At 42.0% G+C, this 16893-nt stretch overlaps 1 protein-coding gene across 8 annotated transcripts in view; it reads left to right on the forward strand.

The window, feature by feature from the left end:
• The first annotated feature begins 515 nt into the window (after positions 1 to 515).
• Positions 516 to 16893, forward strand: part of PRKAA1 (protein kinase AMP-activated catalytic subunit alpha 1) — a 46205-nt gene continuing 29827 nt past the window's right edge. For 3 of the 8 annotated variants that reach the window (XM_047823331.1, XM_047823338.1, XM_047823391.1), the window contains exon 1: positions 8900 to 9029. In XM_047823331.1, coding sequence (XP_047679287.1) covers positions 8903 to 9029 — 127 coding nt within the window. In that variant the 5' untranslated portion in view covers positions 8900 to 8902. Of the gene's footprint in view, positions 643 to 8899; positions 9030 to 10448; positions 10581 to 10869; positions 10960 to 16893 lie in introns of those variants that run through there. The other 5 variants (XM_047823356.1, XM_047823383.1, XM_047823348.1 and 2 more) reach the window with 4 other exon arrangements.

A 16893-nucleotide genomic window follows, 5' to 3' on the forward strand; every position in this document is an offset into this window, starting at 1 on the left:
CCCTCTCCATTCTGCTCCCACAGAGAAGTTTCTGTAGCCAAACAACCCTCGTTACCCAAGAGGCCAGGCATAGTTAGTGCTAATCCCTGACTAGTGGGTTCAGTTCCCTGTCAGCTTGTAGAATTATTCAAACAACTAATCACATTCTTCATAGGAACCAGGAGGCACCCCACCCTCGTGATACTATAAGGACTGCCTTCTGAAGCCACTGGTTGTTCATTCTGTTCCTGAGTGCAACCTCTGTGTGGCCCAAATGGTATGTGGTGCCCCCCTCCGCTAGGCTGTGCATACATGTGACCAATAGACTGCTGTTGACACATCTGTCTTGTGTTGGGTGTTGTGTGTTTGGCCATCTCCATAACCCAAAGGAGGGAATTTCTCCCTCCCCAACATGGTGCATAGGAGATTAAAACAAAGGCCAGAGTGTCCCAGGAAGGAATGCAAATTGTGACAACACAATCTCCTGGTATTATGCGTGTATGAAATGACCTCACTGAAGGGGGTGGAGGGAAAAGGTGCTTACCTAACGAAATGGTGGAGTCCAGACTAGGACTTGGAAATGAAGGGAGTGTATACGACTAAAGACAAAAGGAACTGCACACAAGCACTGGACTCAAGTTGATACAGTTGTTATTCACAGGGGTAAGGTTAACAATTCTGATACTTCCATAAATATATATGCTACTCCAGCTGAGCAATTAAGTAAATGGATGTTAAGTAATGGAAGCTAGGTTCTCACTGTTGGAGTGGGAATTTATAGGTAAGCAAAGGGAAGAAGATAGGATAACCTAGGCAGTAACGAATTAGAGTTGGTTGTATAAAATCATGGTTAGCTTATTATGGAGAGGGGCAGTTCTACATATAGACTTATTTAGAGATATGGGTATATTTATTGGTTAGTATATACATATATATTTCCTTGCTCTGTCAGCTGAGAGGTTCTAGAAGCAATGACACACCACACACCAAATCTTGTGTTCTAATACTACTTTCCAAAAAAGGTAATCAGGACACCTTGGAGAAATGGCTGATCCTAGTACTGGGGCAGGAAATATACAAGATGAGCCTGCAGCATCTTGTAGTGCCAGAAAGTAAGAAAGTAGTAAACAAAAAAAGCAATAAAGGCTACATTGATGGAGGTATGTCAAAAGGACACAGGAGCCAACTGAAAAAGCACCCACTGACCAAAGCTGGAACAATTTGAGCAATAAAATGAAGGAGTATTGGATTATAACCCAGTTATAAAACAAATATTCATGAGTCTACACTGCTATAAATAAATTATTGAATAAATGAGTGAATGAATGAATGAATGAATGAATGGAGGACAAGAGGGAAATCTCCTGTGGAGAATTCCAAATAATTTATGTAGATAGCATACCATGAAGGAGTGGAAGCATAACTCTCCAACCCTTAAATGTGGGATGTGGTTAGTGATTTCCTTCCAAAGAATACAGAAAGGAGTACAGTATGGAAAGGAGGGAAAAGAGAGTAACTCTACAGTAGAGAAACCTGACAAACACAACCTTTGGCAGGTAATTAAAGTCAACATCAACAATGATGAACAAATCATGTGGATAGTATGAACACTTGATATAGTGTGATTAAAATGGACCATTGTCTTTGTTCTTCCTCCCAAACCCATAACACCAGTCTAGCCATAAGGAAAACACCAAATTCCACAAGAGGCATTATACAAAATGTCTGACTAATACACCTCAATAATGTCAAGGTCATCAAAACCAGGAATACCTGAGAAAACCAGAAATACTTGTCACGGCCAAGAGGAGCCTAAGGGGACATGATAATTAAATGTAATGTTGTATTCTGGATTTTGGAACAGAAAAAGAGCATTAGGTAGAAATTAAGGAAATTGTGGACTTAAGTTAATGATAACATATCAGCATTGGTTCATTAATTGTTACAAATGTAAGGTGTTGGTAATAGTAGAAACTCGCTGTGGAGTTTATGAAAACTCTGTACTATCTTTACATATTTTCTGTAATGTTAAAGCTGTTCTAAAAAATAAAGTCTACCAGGGCACCTGAGTGGCTCAGTCAGTTCAGCATCTGACTCTTGATCTGGGCTCAGGTCATGATCCCAGAGCCATAGGATCAAACCCCACATTGGGCTCCATGCTGGCCATGGGCCTACTTAAGATTTCTCTCCCTCTGCCCCCTCCCTGTCCCTGTGCGTGTGCACTCTCTCTCGCAAATAAATATATAAGTAAATAAATAAATAAAATCTACTAGAGGCGCGTGACTGGCTCAGTCAAAGGAGTGTAGAGCTCTTCATTTCAGGGTAGTGAGTTTGAGCCCACATTGGGTGTAGAGATTACTTAAATAAACTTAAAAAAATTTTTGTTTAAAAACTACTCATGTCTCTGGAGGCAAGGAAAATAAAAGCAAAAATGAACTACTGGGACCTCATCAAGGTAAAAACTTCTGCACACCAAAGGAAACAATCAACAAAACTAAAAGGCAACCAACAGAATGGGAGAAGATATTTGCAAATGACATATTGGATAAAAATTATCTAGTGAAGAAATGGGCAGAAGACGTGAATACTTTTCCAAAGAAGACATCCAGATGGCTAACAGACACATGAAAAGATGCTCCACATCACTCATCATCAGGGAAATACAAATCAGAAACGACAATGAGATACCATCTCACACCTGTCAGAATGGTTAAAATTAACAACTCAGGAAACAACAGATGTTGGTAAGGATGCAGAGAAAAGGGAACACTCTTGAACTGTTTGTGGGAATGCAAACTGGTGCAGCCACTCTGGAAAATAGTATGGAGGTTCTTCAAAAAATTAAAAATAGAACTACCCTATGACCCAGCAATTGTACTATTTGGAATTTATCCAAAGGATACAGGAGTGCTGATTCAAAGGGGCACATGTACCCCAATGTTTATAGCAGTGCTATCAACAATAGCCAAACTATGGAAAGAACTCAAATGTCCATCGATGGATGAATGGATAAAGAAGATGTGGTATATATATATGCAACGGAATATTACTTGGCAATCAAAAAGAATGAAATCTTGCTATTTGCAACAATGTGGATGGAACTAGAGTGTATTATGCAAGGCAAAATAAATCAGAGAAAGACAAGTATCACATGATTTCACTCATGTGGAATTTAAGAAACATACCAGATGAACATAGGGGAAGGGAAGGAAAAATAAGATAAAAGCAGAGGGAGGCAAACCATAAGAGACTCTTAAATACAGAGAACAAACTGAGGGCTGCTGGAGGGGAGATGGGGGGGAGGGGCTAAATGGATGATGGGCATTAAGGAGGGCACTTGTTGGGATGAGCCCTGGGTCTTATATGTAAGTGGTGAATCACTGGATTCTACTCCTGAAGCCAAGACTACACTGTATGTCACCTAACCTGAATTTAAATAAATAAATTAAAAAAAATAAGATTCTATCAACCACATTTTATAGCTTAAAAAAAAATCTAAAAAAGCATCTGGGGAGCCTAAAGAGTAATATTTCCCTGAAAGTAAAGAATAAATAACCGAAGAATAAGGCACACAGGGGAAATATGTGTTATGACATATGACAAATATGACAAGCCCAGGTATGAGGTTAGAACGCTAAAGTGCACACCTTTAGTAACTATCTTTGTTAGAGGCAGGCTGTAAATCTGGACAAGCAGGAGTGAAGAGGCCTTGTATGTCTGCTTCTTATTGCATCCCTCACATTCTTACACTACATCTGCACTGAGGACGGGATGGTAGCACAAGATTAGAGGGATCTAAGCTGGGCAGCTGCACAGGACTCAGTCTGTAAGGGATACTGCACATCTCTGGGGTGCCACGACATCACTCAAACTTTTGTCTATCTGAGCGCTTCTTGGAAAGGGATGGTGAAAAAGAACTACTTTGATAAATTACTTGGGGTGGGAGAAGACCCCCACCCTACAGAATGTGTGCTTGGTCGGTCTGTTGACTGCTAAGAAGTGAGGGTCTGGGAACGGCAGTGTCTTTGCTCCCTGGGACATTGTTCCAGCAATCTTCTATTTTGTACCCTTCCACTTAGGTGAATGTTCAACAAAAAAAATTTTTTTTAAGATTTTCTTATTTTTTTAAGTAATCTCTACATCCATCATGGGGCTGGAGCTCACAATTCCAAGATCAAGAGTGGCACGCTTTTCTGACTGAGCCAGCTAGGTGCCCCCATGTCAAATATATTTTTAAAGAATATCGTTTTGAGGGGAACCAAACGAGTAGTCTGAATGGAGAGCCAAATTATTAGCCCATTCACGATATCCAAGTGTTTATCAGCTCCTTGTATTAGCAAATTGAGTAAAAACAAGTCTAATAGTGACCAAAAACAGGAAAGTCCAATTATCTCTTTCTCTCTCCCTAATATTCCCAAGGATATTATTTCCCTTAACTGATAAGAATAGGGCAACAAAGTTTGGAGTTACATTTTTTGGTGAATGAATGCACTTTATGCTGCTGATCATGAATAGATCCACACGCCTGGTACTCAAGAGAATCAACTTGGAGGTGGGCAGGGCTGATGTTTTCTCATTAATAGTAAGTAATCCAACAAGGATCAACCAACCACCTGTACATAGAGATGGGCCAAATGATTCCTTGCAAACAGTACCAAGATTTTCCCTAGAAAACAGATAATTCTACTGTTCTATCACCACTTTGGTCTTGCTCTTTTCCAATCCATCCTCCACACTGAATTCAGACTTTACAATTTTTTTCTAACAGTTAAAGTTTTCAACTCTGTAATGTATGCATAAGGTTCAAAAACAAAAAGTTAAGAAGGGTACAGAGGGAAAAGGGTGCCCCTTACACCTGACTTCTTGGTCACCCTCCTACCAAAGGTACAGATAGCCATCAATTTCTTTGGTAAAGAAAGTAATTCTAAAATGCATCTACTTCATATCTTCTGTGCCTCATTATAATGTCCAAATTGAGAAGTGCAAATGAGGTCTTTCAGGATTTACTCCTGTTTCTCTTTTGTTTCTTCTAGTAAGTCCTTCTGTACATGTAGATTTCATCCCCTGTAACTACTTTGTTCTTCTCCAAAAGCCTAAGGCTTCTTTCCATCTGTGATTTTACTTATGCTTTTCCCACTACCTGGGATCCCCATGTTCCCCCACATGATGCCACCCTTCTTTGAGTGTAGTGCAATATCCCTTACTATTCCCCTAACTATATTCAGGCTGAAGCCTTTGTGAACCTCCAAAGATAAAGGTTATGTATGCCTTCCCTTCATGAAACTCTTTTGAAAGGACCATATACAGGGGCACCTGGCTGGCTCAGTTGGTGGAGCATGCGAGTCTTGACCTTGGGGTTGTGAGTTTAAGCTCTATGTTGGGTGTAGAGATTACTTAAAAATAAAATCTTTGGGGTGCCTGGGTGGCTCAGTTGGTTAAACGACTGACTCTTGATTTCAGCTCAGGTCATGATCTCACAGCCAAGAGACAGAGCCCTGCGTCAGGCTCTGCGTTGAGGGTGGAGCCTGCTTAAGATTCTCTTTCTCCCTCTCTCCCTCTGCTCCTCCCCCGTTTGCGTGTGCACTTGCACGCTCTATCTCAAAATAACCCCAAAAAAAACTTTTTAAAAAAGAAATATATATGTGTTTTTATTACAGCACCTATCACATTGACTTGTTGAAGGCAGTACAGTGTTCTTTGTTTTTTGAGTCCTCAGAGTTTAGCAAACTAATACCTAGTTGTTATTGAATATTAGTTACAGTGTAACTACAAGTAAACTAAAGACATATTAGGCTGCATTAATAGAAGTGCGGTCTTAGAATTTTTATTTCTGGCTATCATATTCACTTTTTAATTTTTAATTTTACTTAATTTTAATGTTTGTTTCCTTATTTGTTTATTTTGAGAGAAAGAGAGAGCGTGAGCAGGGGAGGGGCAAGAGAGAGGGAGACATAGACTCTGAAGCAGGATCCAGGCTCTGCGCCGGCAGCACAGAGCCTGATGTGGGGCTTGAACCCACGAACCGTGAGATCATGACCTAAGCCGAAGTCAGACGCTTAACTGACTGAGCCACCCAGGCCCCCCCTGGCCACCATATTTAGAGAAAGAGATTGAAGAAGTGTAATATCCACCTGACAGTGTATGGTTTACTAACACTGTGATGGCCTTAAGAAAAGACCAAGAGAATGCACAGCTCCCTTAGACTCTCCAAAGCGCCAAAAAGGAAACAGTTGACAATTACTTAGCTTCCTTATACCAGAGGTTCTCCACCGTGGTGTTGGGTCATTGTGGTGTGTCTTCATCAGTGCCAAGATGTATGCAACTTGTTTGTACTAATAAAAGCTGAAGCACTGAAATCGGAAAACAATTTACTTTTCCCTCCCTCTTAAACTAGTGCGGAATCAAGGTTGCTCCTGTAAAGTCACTCCTGTCCACTTATATTCCAATATACTCTGCTGAGAATAGGGGCAGAGTTACAACTGATGGGTTTGGAAACTGGGGGTGAGCCACAGTTTGCCTTATCTTCACTTCTACCCTGTGACAATGTTGATTGAGCATGTGAATATTATCTGTCTTGGGTGGGAGAAATATAGAGAACTGTCACCCTAACCTATGAGCTCAAGGGTAGGGGCCACGAATTTTCATTTTGTATTTATCCACCGTGTGGCAGTGCTTGAAGAAAGAAAGGAGGAGGGTTTGTGGATGGATCAATGGGAGAATCAAAGGAAGAGAGGGTGGAAGAAAAGGTGACAAAAAACTTTTTAAAAGGAATGAAGAGAAAAAGCAAAGGATTAAAGACTTATTATTTACTTTCTTAGAAACTTAACTGAATTCAGTGTTTAACTCAACATAAGGAAAAACAACAACAACAACAACAACAACCCAGCAATAAAAGCTGCTTAAACAGAGACTATGGGATACCAAATAAGGCGACCTCTAAGTTCCTATTCGATTCTTTGATCTAAGATGCTAGGTTTTATTTCCCCAACAATGCTTTTGAGTAAACAGTGGCATTTAATGAATATTTATTAAATAAAATTATAATCTAAAACATTATAGCAGAAACAAACTGATTTTTCTGTTAAAAAAAAGTTTGTATTACTTTTTTAATTGGGTTTTCATAGTTTTGTGGAGATTGACAATTGGTTTGCAAAATTCAGCTTCAGTTTGCTCCCTTGTAAGATTCTCTGTGGCTTAACCACAAAGGGCTGAGGTACTTTGTGATTTTTTTCTTTTAGGTTAAAAGAAATAACAGAATTTTGCTAGGCTGAATTCTAGACATGATGCAAATTTAAAGTAATTTAAGATGATATTTCAGGGTAGGGGATTAAAGATTTTTGGGGTGTGTGTGTGTGTGTGTGTCTGTGTGTGTGTGTGTGTGTGTGTTTCCCTGAGAGAATCCAGCAAGCTATTTCTGCTTTGTAAAGATCCAAAATGTCTGAGCTGCAGAAACTCACAAGGCAAACAAGTAAAGGTGAAGAAACCAGACAGCAAAAATTACTACTGTGACCACTGCCCACCCCACAAATATGTCATAGTCAAAGACTTCTTCTTAAGTTTCTGGTCCGTCAGAATATGTACTGTCCATAAAAAATTCATCCAAGGCTAGTTGTTAACTATTCTGTGTTTATTTGATCAAAAGCTCAAGCTTTTGCTTCTTCTGCGGTGCCTCGGTTGGAACAAAGCCGTGCTTAATGCATGTTACTTTGATTTCATAAATAGCATATAAAAATCAGAGGAACCGGGTAGCTTTGGTTAGGAAGAAAAAGGGTAACATTTTTAGTCTCACTTTTTTATATTATTTTCTTGAAGAGCTCAACTCTTTGCCCACTGACACTGGCCCAAATGCTATGACTCTGCAAAATTGAGATATCTTGTTTTTTTAGACATTTGATTTTGCCCGTGTCAGCAGAATACAACTGAGTAGTGAACTGGCTTAACAATTTTAATATGAATAAGCATACTTTCTCTACTTCCTCTGTGATATGGCACGATCACGTCTGTATAGATAATAGAGTAAATTTTACTCGTTGCAGGTACAATACATATTTGTCGACTGATCTGGTTGATGCAACTGTAAGCCTTTTTTCAGTTCAGAGTCTACATTTTACCGACACCCGAAAAATACTAATTCCTATGTCTGTAACATCCCATTCCTGAGCAAACACACGTTCACAATATTCGCAACCTAATCCCTTCCAACAGAGCTTGCTTTTGGGAAGGAAATTTCAGAAAAAGCATCCAGAAGGAGGAAAGACCAACAACGCTACTTGAGCTGTCGAGGTGCCCAGTGACAACTTACTGGCTTAAAGTAACAACAACAACAACAAAGAGCAAGGGGAGGTGGGTGGAGAAAGGGGAAACTCCATCAAAGATGCGACTGACAACTCCCAGCGGCTCTTAGATTCCATCCGAACAGGAAAAACGAAAAGGTTAGAAAGCAGTGGCAGGGCGGTGTCCCCTGCCATGTTTCAATTCACGCTGCGCTAGTAACGAGCCACGCAACTGCTTCACCAGGGCGGGCTTCCTCAGTGCCCAACTCTCCCCTCGGAATCACGAGGAGATCGGTCCCCCTGCCCAGGAGGAACGACCGGGGGAGACCGCTGCCGGCACAAACTCCGCCGCGGGGCCGAGGGGCTGCCGCCCGCCCCTGCAGCTCGCGAAGCCCTCGCCCGCGCGCAGGTGGGCGGGCGCCCCAGGCCCAAAGGAAGCCGCGCGAGGCAGGGGGTCCCGGCGGCCCTGGCAGCGACCCGCGCCCGCCCCGCCAGGGGGAGCGTCTGCGCCCGACGGCCGGCGGCGGGGACCCGGCGGGCGGCGCTGGGCGGCGGCCCCGCGGCGCGGCTGCCCTCCCGCGTCCCCACCCCCCGCCCCGCCCGCCCCCGGCGCGGCCCTGCCCGCCCCCTCCGCCCCCTCCCGCGGCGCCATGCGCAGACTCAGTTCCTGGAGAAAGATGGCGACAGCCGAGAAGCAGAAACACGACGGGCGGGTGAAGATCGGCCACTACATCCTGGGGGACACGCTGGGGGTCGGCACCTTCGGCAAAGTGAAGGGTGAGGACCCCCGCGGCAAGGGCGGGCCCCGGCCCGCGATCCGGGCGACTTCCGCCTTCCTCACCCCTTCATCCTCCCCCGGCCCCGGCGTTCCTCCCCTGCCGGGCTCGGCAGCCCCCGTCCGGGCTCCAGCGGGAGCGGAGCCCGCGGCCCCGCCGCGGGACTGCGGCGCGACCCTCCCCGGCGGGGTGGGGGTGGGGGTGGGGAGGGGACCGGTCGCCATGGCGACGGCGCCGCGGCCGGAGGGGCTCGCCCGTGCGAGGGGCGGGGATGCGGAGGTGCGAACTTTCGCAGGTGGGGCAGTCTGGCGCTGGGTGCAGGCGCCGGGGTCTCGGCGCCGAGCCCGGGCGAGAGGGCCTCCCGTTCGCCGGGGCTGTGCTCCCCGGGCTCAGGGCCGGCCCATCGCTTCCCCGGGAGTCCTCAGTATTGTCCGTATTTCCGTCCTCTTTGGGAGGTTCTCGACTTACCTGCCCCGGCTGATTCTCAAGTGTGAAATGTGTCGTTCCCCTCCTTCCTCCGCCCCCGCCCCCTCCCAACTAAGCTTGCTTTGGGCTTAGCTTACGGAATTCAAAAAAGAGGGCCATCTCGTCCGGAAGGATGACTAATTTTTTTCGAAGCAGTTAATGAATGTAAACTGGTCCTGTATTTGCGATGCATGGTTTGTGTTTTGAATGCAGACTCCGTGCCTTTAGTGTTTCTGATTTATCAGTTTTGCAGTCTCTATGTGCCAAACCTGGTAGGTAGTGCAGACGTTGCCTGCAGATAGTATTTATTAGCTCATTAATGTAGTTCGTTTCCATTTATTTGCACAGGATATTTTTAACAACTTAGTGCACGTCATTTGAACTTTTTTAAGGAAAGTGGAATCTCTTATCCTTGTGTTTCAACACAATATTCTGGAAATAACAAACTTGATCTCCAGCCCACCAATTCTGGCACAAAAAGTGTTTTTTTTTTTTCTTTTTAAGTGTATTTATTTATTTTGAGGGGCAGAGAGAGAGAGACGGGGAGAGAAAGAATCCCAAGCCGGCTCCACGCTGTCAGTACAGAGCCACGTGCTCCATGCAAACCTGACATCCTGACCTGAGGTGGAATCAAGAGTGAGTCCCTTAACTGATGGAACCACCCAGGTGCCCGTGGCACAAAAAGTTTAATTGCAAACCTTGTGAGACATAAGGTTTTTTTTCTTTAAAATATTTGACTTTGTTATTAGGGAGGTAGAGGAAGAAAGCATGGAACTGATAAATATAATTCATGCATTGGCTTTGGATAGATAATAACCTGTGACTTGCATATACTGAGCTCTTGGTAAATATTTGACTTGAAAGAACAAAAAAGTTGTGAAAGTCTGTGCAGTGAATTAACTAACTGAGCCTTGCTTTACCGGAGCTAAAATAAACATTTTCTGATTTTATCTAGGGATGGAAGAGGAGAACCCTTCCTTCTCTTGCTCTTTCTGAGTCATAGAACTGGAAAATTGCTGTATAGCCCACAGGGAAGCAACTGCCTAAGTCTTCTTATGAGAATCAGCAAGGCCAACAATGTAAGAAAGTAAGAAGCAAATGCCAGAATAGGGTAACAACAGCCATCAGGGTGGGTCTGTATTAGGCCAGTAAGATGTCTCTGTGCCCTTGAAGTTATTTATTTTGGGCTATGCTGTTTCTTTACTTGTTAGCAATCGCAAACTGCTTTTCCTTTTCAAGTATTTGTAAGACATGGTCATTAATGCCCCCAAATAGTCTTGATAACCTCACTCCTCCCAGGACTCTGCTTGGATTAGGATGCTCATCATTCTAGTGTAGAACTGTGCAACGTCAGTTCTCATTTTCTTATTTGCTAGATGGCTTTTGGCATGGCAGATAGGAAAGCAAGAGGAAAATGTTCATGTTCTGATTTGATCTGTGATGTGGCTGTAACATGAATCCCTCCAGTGAGTGCTGTTCTTTATCCTTCACTCTCTCACATGTGCCTGTCTTGAAGTACCAAATACTGTCAAAGTCGGCCTCTCCAAATTGACTAATATTGGCCAAATGTAGAAGGGCCAATATTAGTCAAAGAATCACATGTCTCATAGATAGGGTTAAATTTGTTCATAAATATATTAGTTGATATTAGTCAAAATCTTCAGCCAGTGCTTTTTTCTTTTCTTTTTTTTTTTTTAAGAGAGAGAGCGGGCATAAATGAGTGATGGGCAGAGAAGGGAGGAGAGAGAGAGAGAGAGAGAGAGATAGAAAGAGAGAGAGAGAGGGAAGCAGGACTCATCCGAAGTGGGCCTTGTGATTTTTTTTTTTTACCCAAAGCGGGGCACCTGAAGCAGGGCTCAAGCTCACCCGTTGCAGGACTCGAACTCACGAACCATAAGATCACGATGATCTGAGCTGAAGTCACATGCTTAACTGACTGAGCCACTCTCTTTCTGTGGTTCTCTCTCCAAAGCAAGGAAACCTCAGCCTACCTCTCATGAATCTCATTGGCTCATACAGTCCCTGGGGTCGGGGATGCCAGGTGCTTGTGTTCTAAGTAGGTACCAGCAAGGGAGATAGCATTACTCTTGGGAGGACCGTGGCCCACTGTTAGATGTGTGTGTGTGTGTGTGTGTGTGTGTGTGTGTGTGTGTGTGTGTGTGTGGTGGGGGCATCTTCTTATCTTCTTCTGAAGTACTTATTGGGAGACAGAATAAATACTTTACACAGAAATGGGTATTAATTGTTAGGAGAAAGAAAAGGGGGCCTAGATGCTCAGGGAGCCGGCAGAAATAACCTATGACAGTGGCGATGTTGGCAACTTTCACTAGCCTTAATTTGACAAGAATTTTTATGAATGCTACAATTAGCCATATATTTCAATGGAGATAATTCAGAGTATATGCAGCTTTTAAAATTAGTTATACACTTTGGTAAATTTAACATAGAAAAGGAATCTAATAGAAGATGCGACACTGATATGCAGAAAAATTCCTGATATGATATCTCATGCTTAGAGGGACTGTGAATTTGCAATGATTATTTTGTTTATTATTACAGTCTAAAAAAGTCCTTTGGTAACTTAATGGCAACGTTTTGAGGGAAAGGTTTAAACAGACAACTCGGGTTGGTTTGGGATTACGCTTGAATTATCTTCTTTATTTCCAAGTTCTCTTTTTTTTTCTTTCTTTTTCCTGGTTGTCAAGGTGTTAGTCTCCATTCCCGCACAGAGTCCACTCACTTTTCCCCAGGTACAACCATTATAAAAGCACAGATGAGCACAGTCATGTTATTGTTGTAGTAAATTAAAATGGCACTTTCTGTTAAGTTTTCCAAGAGAAGAGAAGATGGTCTTTTTAGTGGTGTAGGTGGTCTCTAGCAAATGAGTTGTTTATACAAATAATCTATTAATTAAGTTGGTATTTTTCTACATAAAACTGCAATTTCAGGTAAATAGGCCACTGTTCCCTTTGTGAATGAATCACAGTAGAAGTTATTTAAAAATTTAAGGAGGGTGTGTCTGCTGTAACTCTTAATCTTGGGGTCATGAGTTTAAGGCCCTACATTGGTATGGAGCTTACTAAAAAAAAATCTTTATGGACAAAAAACATATATGTGTGTGTGTGTGTGTGTGTGTGTATCAGCATCGGTAGATCTCAAGTTTATAAGAGTAGGCCACAAAAAACAAAGAAGTAGAAGAACATGTACAGTCATGCTGTTTATATAATTTTTTTAAATTCTTTTTTGGGGGGTATTTGTTTATTTTTGAGAGAGAGAGAGCATGAGCAGAGGAGGGGCAGAGAGAGAGGGAGACACAGAATCCGAAGCAGGCTCCAGGCTCCTAGCTGTCAGCACAGAGCCTGACTTGCGGCTTGAACCCACGAACTGTGAGATCATGACCTGAGCCTAAGTTGGACGCTCTACCGACTGAGCCATTCAGGCTTCCCATATAAATTTTAAAGTCATGCAAAAACACTCAGACATTCCTAATGCGAGTAAATTGGTACAGTATTTATTAAAGTGAACCCACCAATTCAACTTCTAGGAATTTATCTTATAGATACACTCCTGTGTGAAATAATGAGTTATTCATTGACACATTGTTTATAGATACAAGAGGTTGAAAGTAACTTTTCTAATAGGATAGTAGTTAAATTATGGTCAGCTGTGCAGTGATACATCCTGCAAACGTTAAAAACAAAAGCAGGAGACTTTATATAATTTAGGGAACAATTTCTAAGGTGTATTTTTAGGGGGAGAAATACGGCTAGTCAAACAAATGTGTATAGTATACCTACCATTTGTGTATAAAAAAACAGGAGCCGAAAGGTATTTAAGTGTAACTACTTGCATATGTGTGGAGTGTTCCTTTAAAGATACACGTAAAAGTTACATTAGTTGGTCAGTTACATTATATTAGATACACATAAAACAGCTACATTAGGTAGCAGGGGGACATTTCACTGTATATCCTTTTGTACTGTTTAATTGTCTAGTGCAGGTATTACGTTTTGAAAAGAATGTATAAAATTTGTAGAAATAAACATAGGGAAAACATTGTTAAAATATTGTTTGTGTGTTCTTGTATGTGGAGCAGACAAACATTCAAGGTAGTGGTTACCTCTGGGAAGGGGGAGAAGAGCAAGGGATCTAGGAAGAGGCGTTCAGAGCTTCCCCTGCGTTTACATTTTTGCAGTGTTGTGTTGGCAGACTGGTGGTGGGTGGCACATGGCGGACATCTGGTTTGCCGTTTGGGATGCTTGAAGTGTTTTGTTAAGAAAACCTACCTTTCACATTTCCACCTTTTAAAACTCACTCCTCTCTAGGATTAAGTTATTTCCCTTCTGCTTTAAGATACGAGATGTTCTGACTCTTAGAATTTTAGAGTTGGTAGCTAATCGTTGACGAATCTGCTGTTCGTGTGAGGGAGATGTGAATTCTGGGAGCCTGTGCTGTGAGTGGCCTACAAGCCTTCCATGGCAGAAATACCCGTTTCCATTTTGTTCAAAAACGGTATCTTAGCACTACTGGAAAGCAGTGACAGTCTCAAGAGCAAATTTTGAGCTTTGGGAGGGGGGTGTGGTTGACTTGATGCCTATTTTGCCAACAGTAGGGTCCGCTTGTTACTGTTGACTGACTGTGGAGCAGCAGTTAATTTGGCTGCAACTGAGTTTAGTCAATGGAGAATCTTTTGCTTAGTTTTGAGAAAGCAGTTCAGAGTTTGATACCGTACCAAACCTTTTCCCCAGTTCTGCAGAGATAGATGGTAGAATACGTAGGTCTTAAGACTCGGAGTCAGAAGACCTATCCCAACTTGATCATATAATAGCTTTACTTCATCGAATTACATAATCGCTCAGAGCCTCCTAATTACCTGTATCATAGGTTTGTTGTGAGGCTCAAATGTGATAATGTGTTTTTTTCCTAAGCTGTTATATACTATATTTTTAAAAGTTTTATGCTACTGAAGTTCTAATATTGAAGTTTGTTGGTAATTGGGTTCAAGGCAAATATTTGTTCCCATAATTAAGGAAAAGAATAGATTACCGTATCATAGCTTTAAATTACCAAGCTTTTGCTGGGAAGAAAGAGGAAGAAAGACAATATTCAGAAGGACTATTGCCTACTCTAAAAGAGAAAATATTTGAGTCATCAGTGTTGGGACATTATTTGAAAACCTCAGAGGGAAAAGCCTGTATCCAAAGAAGACAGATTAAAAATGTTTAACTGGTTTCTCTACCAGGTGCTTCAGAGCCATTATTGTGTTAATATTCATAGTGCTTTCCCAAAAGGGAGAACATACATCCTCTCCCAAATGTGTCTTCTGTCCTAGTATATTGTAGGGCATACTTCATAAAATTCATTGTGATAATTTTAGTTTTATGATTTTTCTAGCCTATAGAAAATTCAAATTCCCAAATTAGAACATTGGAGAGGGGGCTGTAAGAGTTGACTCCTGATAGGCTGTGAAGGGGAGGACACAACTTCAAAATGCAGAAAACCATGGAGCTGGAACAAATAGCCTAGGAGTAAGAGGTCCTATCCTGCTAACTCCCACAGATGTCACTGTGTGAAGGCACAGGGGAGTAAATGACGCTCATACAAGGTGAACATTTGCTTGGTTCCCATTCATTTTGTACAGTGTATCCCATTTAAGAATTCTGGGCATGTGTAGTACAGATTAGAAAACCTGTTTTCAGAAAAGATTACTTCTGTTAACTTGTTAATTTTAATGGTGAATTTCAAATATGAGAAAAAACTATTCGTTTCCTAGGGCTGCAGTAACAGAGTACCACAAACTGAGTGGTTTAGAACAACAGAAATTTATTCTTTCATAGTTCTGGAGGCCTAAAGTCCGAAATTAAGGGGTTTGTAGGGTTATACTCCTTCTGAAGGCTCTTGGTGAGAATGTTTTCCTTGCCTTTTCCAGCTTTTGGTGGCTCCTGGTGTTTCTTGGCTTGTGGTAGCAAAACTGTAGTCTCTGCCTTTGTCTTCCAGTGGCCTCCTGTAGGTGTGTCTGTGTTCTCTCTTCTTATTTAGGACAACATTCATTAAATACAGAACCCACTCTAAAGCTAGGATGATTCATTTTGAGATCCACACCTGATTACATTTGCAAATACCCTATTTCCACATAAGATCACATTCTGGGCTGTAGGGGCATTATTCAACCCACTACACTTGCCATTTTATATGCTTTTGGTTTTATGATCTTGGTTTCTCCCTTATAATACTTTAATGTTTGAGAGACTTTTTAAAACTTTTTGAAAACAATATTTATTTATTTTGAGAGAGAGAGAGAGAGTGAGTGCGTGAGTGAGCACACACGTATTCGTGTGCTCTTGTGAGCAGGGGAGGGGCAGAAAGAGTCTCAAGCAGGCTCCATGCTGTCAGCACAGAGCCCAACGTGAGGCTTGATGTTACAAACTGAGATCATGACCTGAGCCAAAATCAAGAGTCGGACGCTTAACTGACTGAGCCACCCAGGTGCCTCAGTTTTTGAGAAACTTTCAATTGGTTTGCTAGAATGAATAAAGTGTGTTCTTGGTATCCTGTCTTAAAATGTTGAAATTGATGAGGCAGGTTTTTGGTAGACTGAATTAATTTTCTAGTACAGGAAAAAGATCACAGGAGCGGTGCCAGACACATAGTAGGTGCAGGTACTCAACTATTTCTTCTTTTTTTAATTTTTAATTTATTTTTTAAATTTACCTCCAAGTGAGTTATCATATAGTGCAACAATGATTTCAGGAGTAGATTCCTTAATGCCCCTTACCCATTTAGCCCATCCCCCCTCCCACAACCCTTAGTTTGTTCTCTGTATTTATGAGTCTCTTATGTTTTTGTCCCCTTCCCTGTTTTTATATTATTTTTGCTTCCCTTCCCTTACGTTCATCTGTTTTGTCTCTTAAAGTTCTCAGATGAGTGAAGTCATACGATTTTTGTCTTTCTCTGACTGACTAATTTCCCTTAGCATAATACCCTCCCGTTCCATCTACGTAGGTGCAAATGGCAAGATTTCATTCTTTCTGATTGCTGAGTAATACTCCATTGTACAAATATACCACATCTTCTTTATCCATTCATCCATCGATGGACATTTGGGCTCTTTCCATACTTTGGCTCTTGTTGATAGTGCTGCTATAAACATGGGGGTGCATGTGCCCCTTCAAAACAGCATATCTGTATCCCTTGGATAAATACCTAGTAGTGCAATTGCTGGGTTGTAGGGTAGTTCTGTTTTTAATTTTTTGAGGAACCTCCATACTGTTTTCCAGAGTAGTTGCACCAGTTTTCATTCCCACCAGCAGTGCAAAAGAGATCCTCTTTCTCTGCATCCTTGCCAACATCTGTTGTTGCCTGAATTGCTAACGTTAGCCATTCTGACTGGTGTGAGGTGG

This window comes from Prionailurus viverrinus, chromosome A1 (genome assembly GCF_022837055.1).
Source record: "Prionailurus viverrinus isolate Anna chromosome A1, UM_Priviv_1.0, whole genome shotgun sequence".
Lineage (NCBI taxonomy): Eukaryota > Metazoa > Chordata > Mammalia > Carnivora > Felidae > Prionailurus > Prionailurus viverrinus.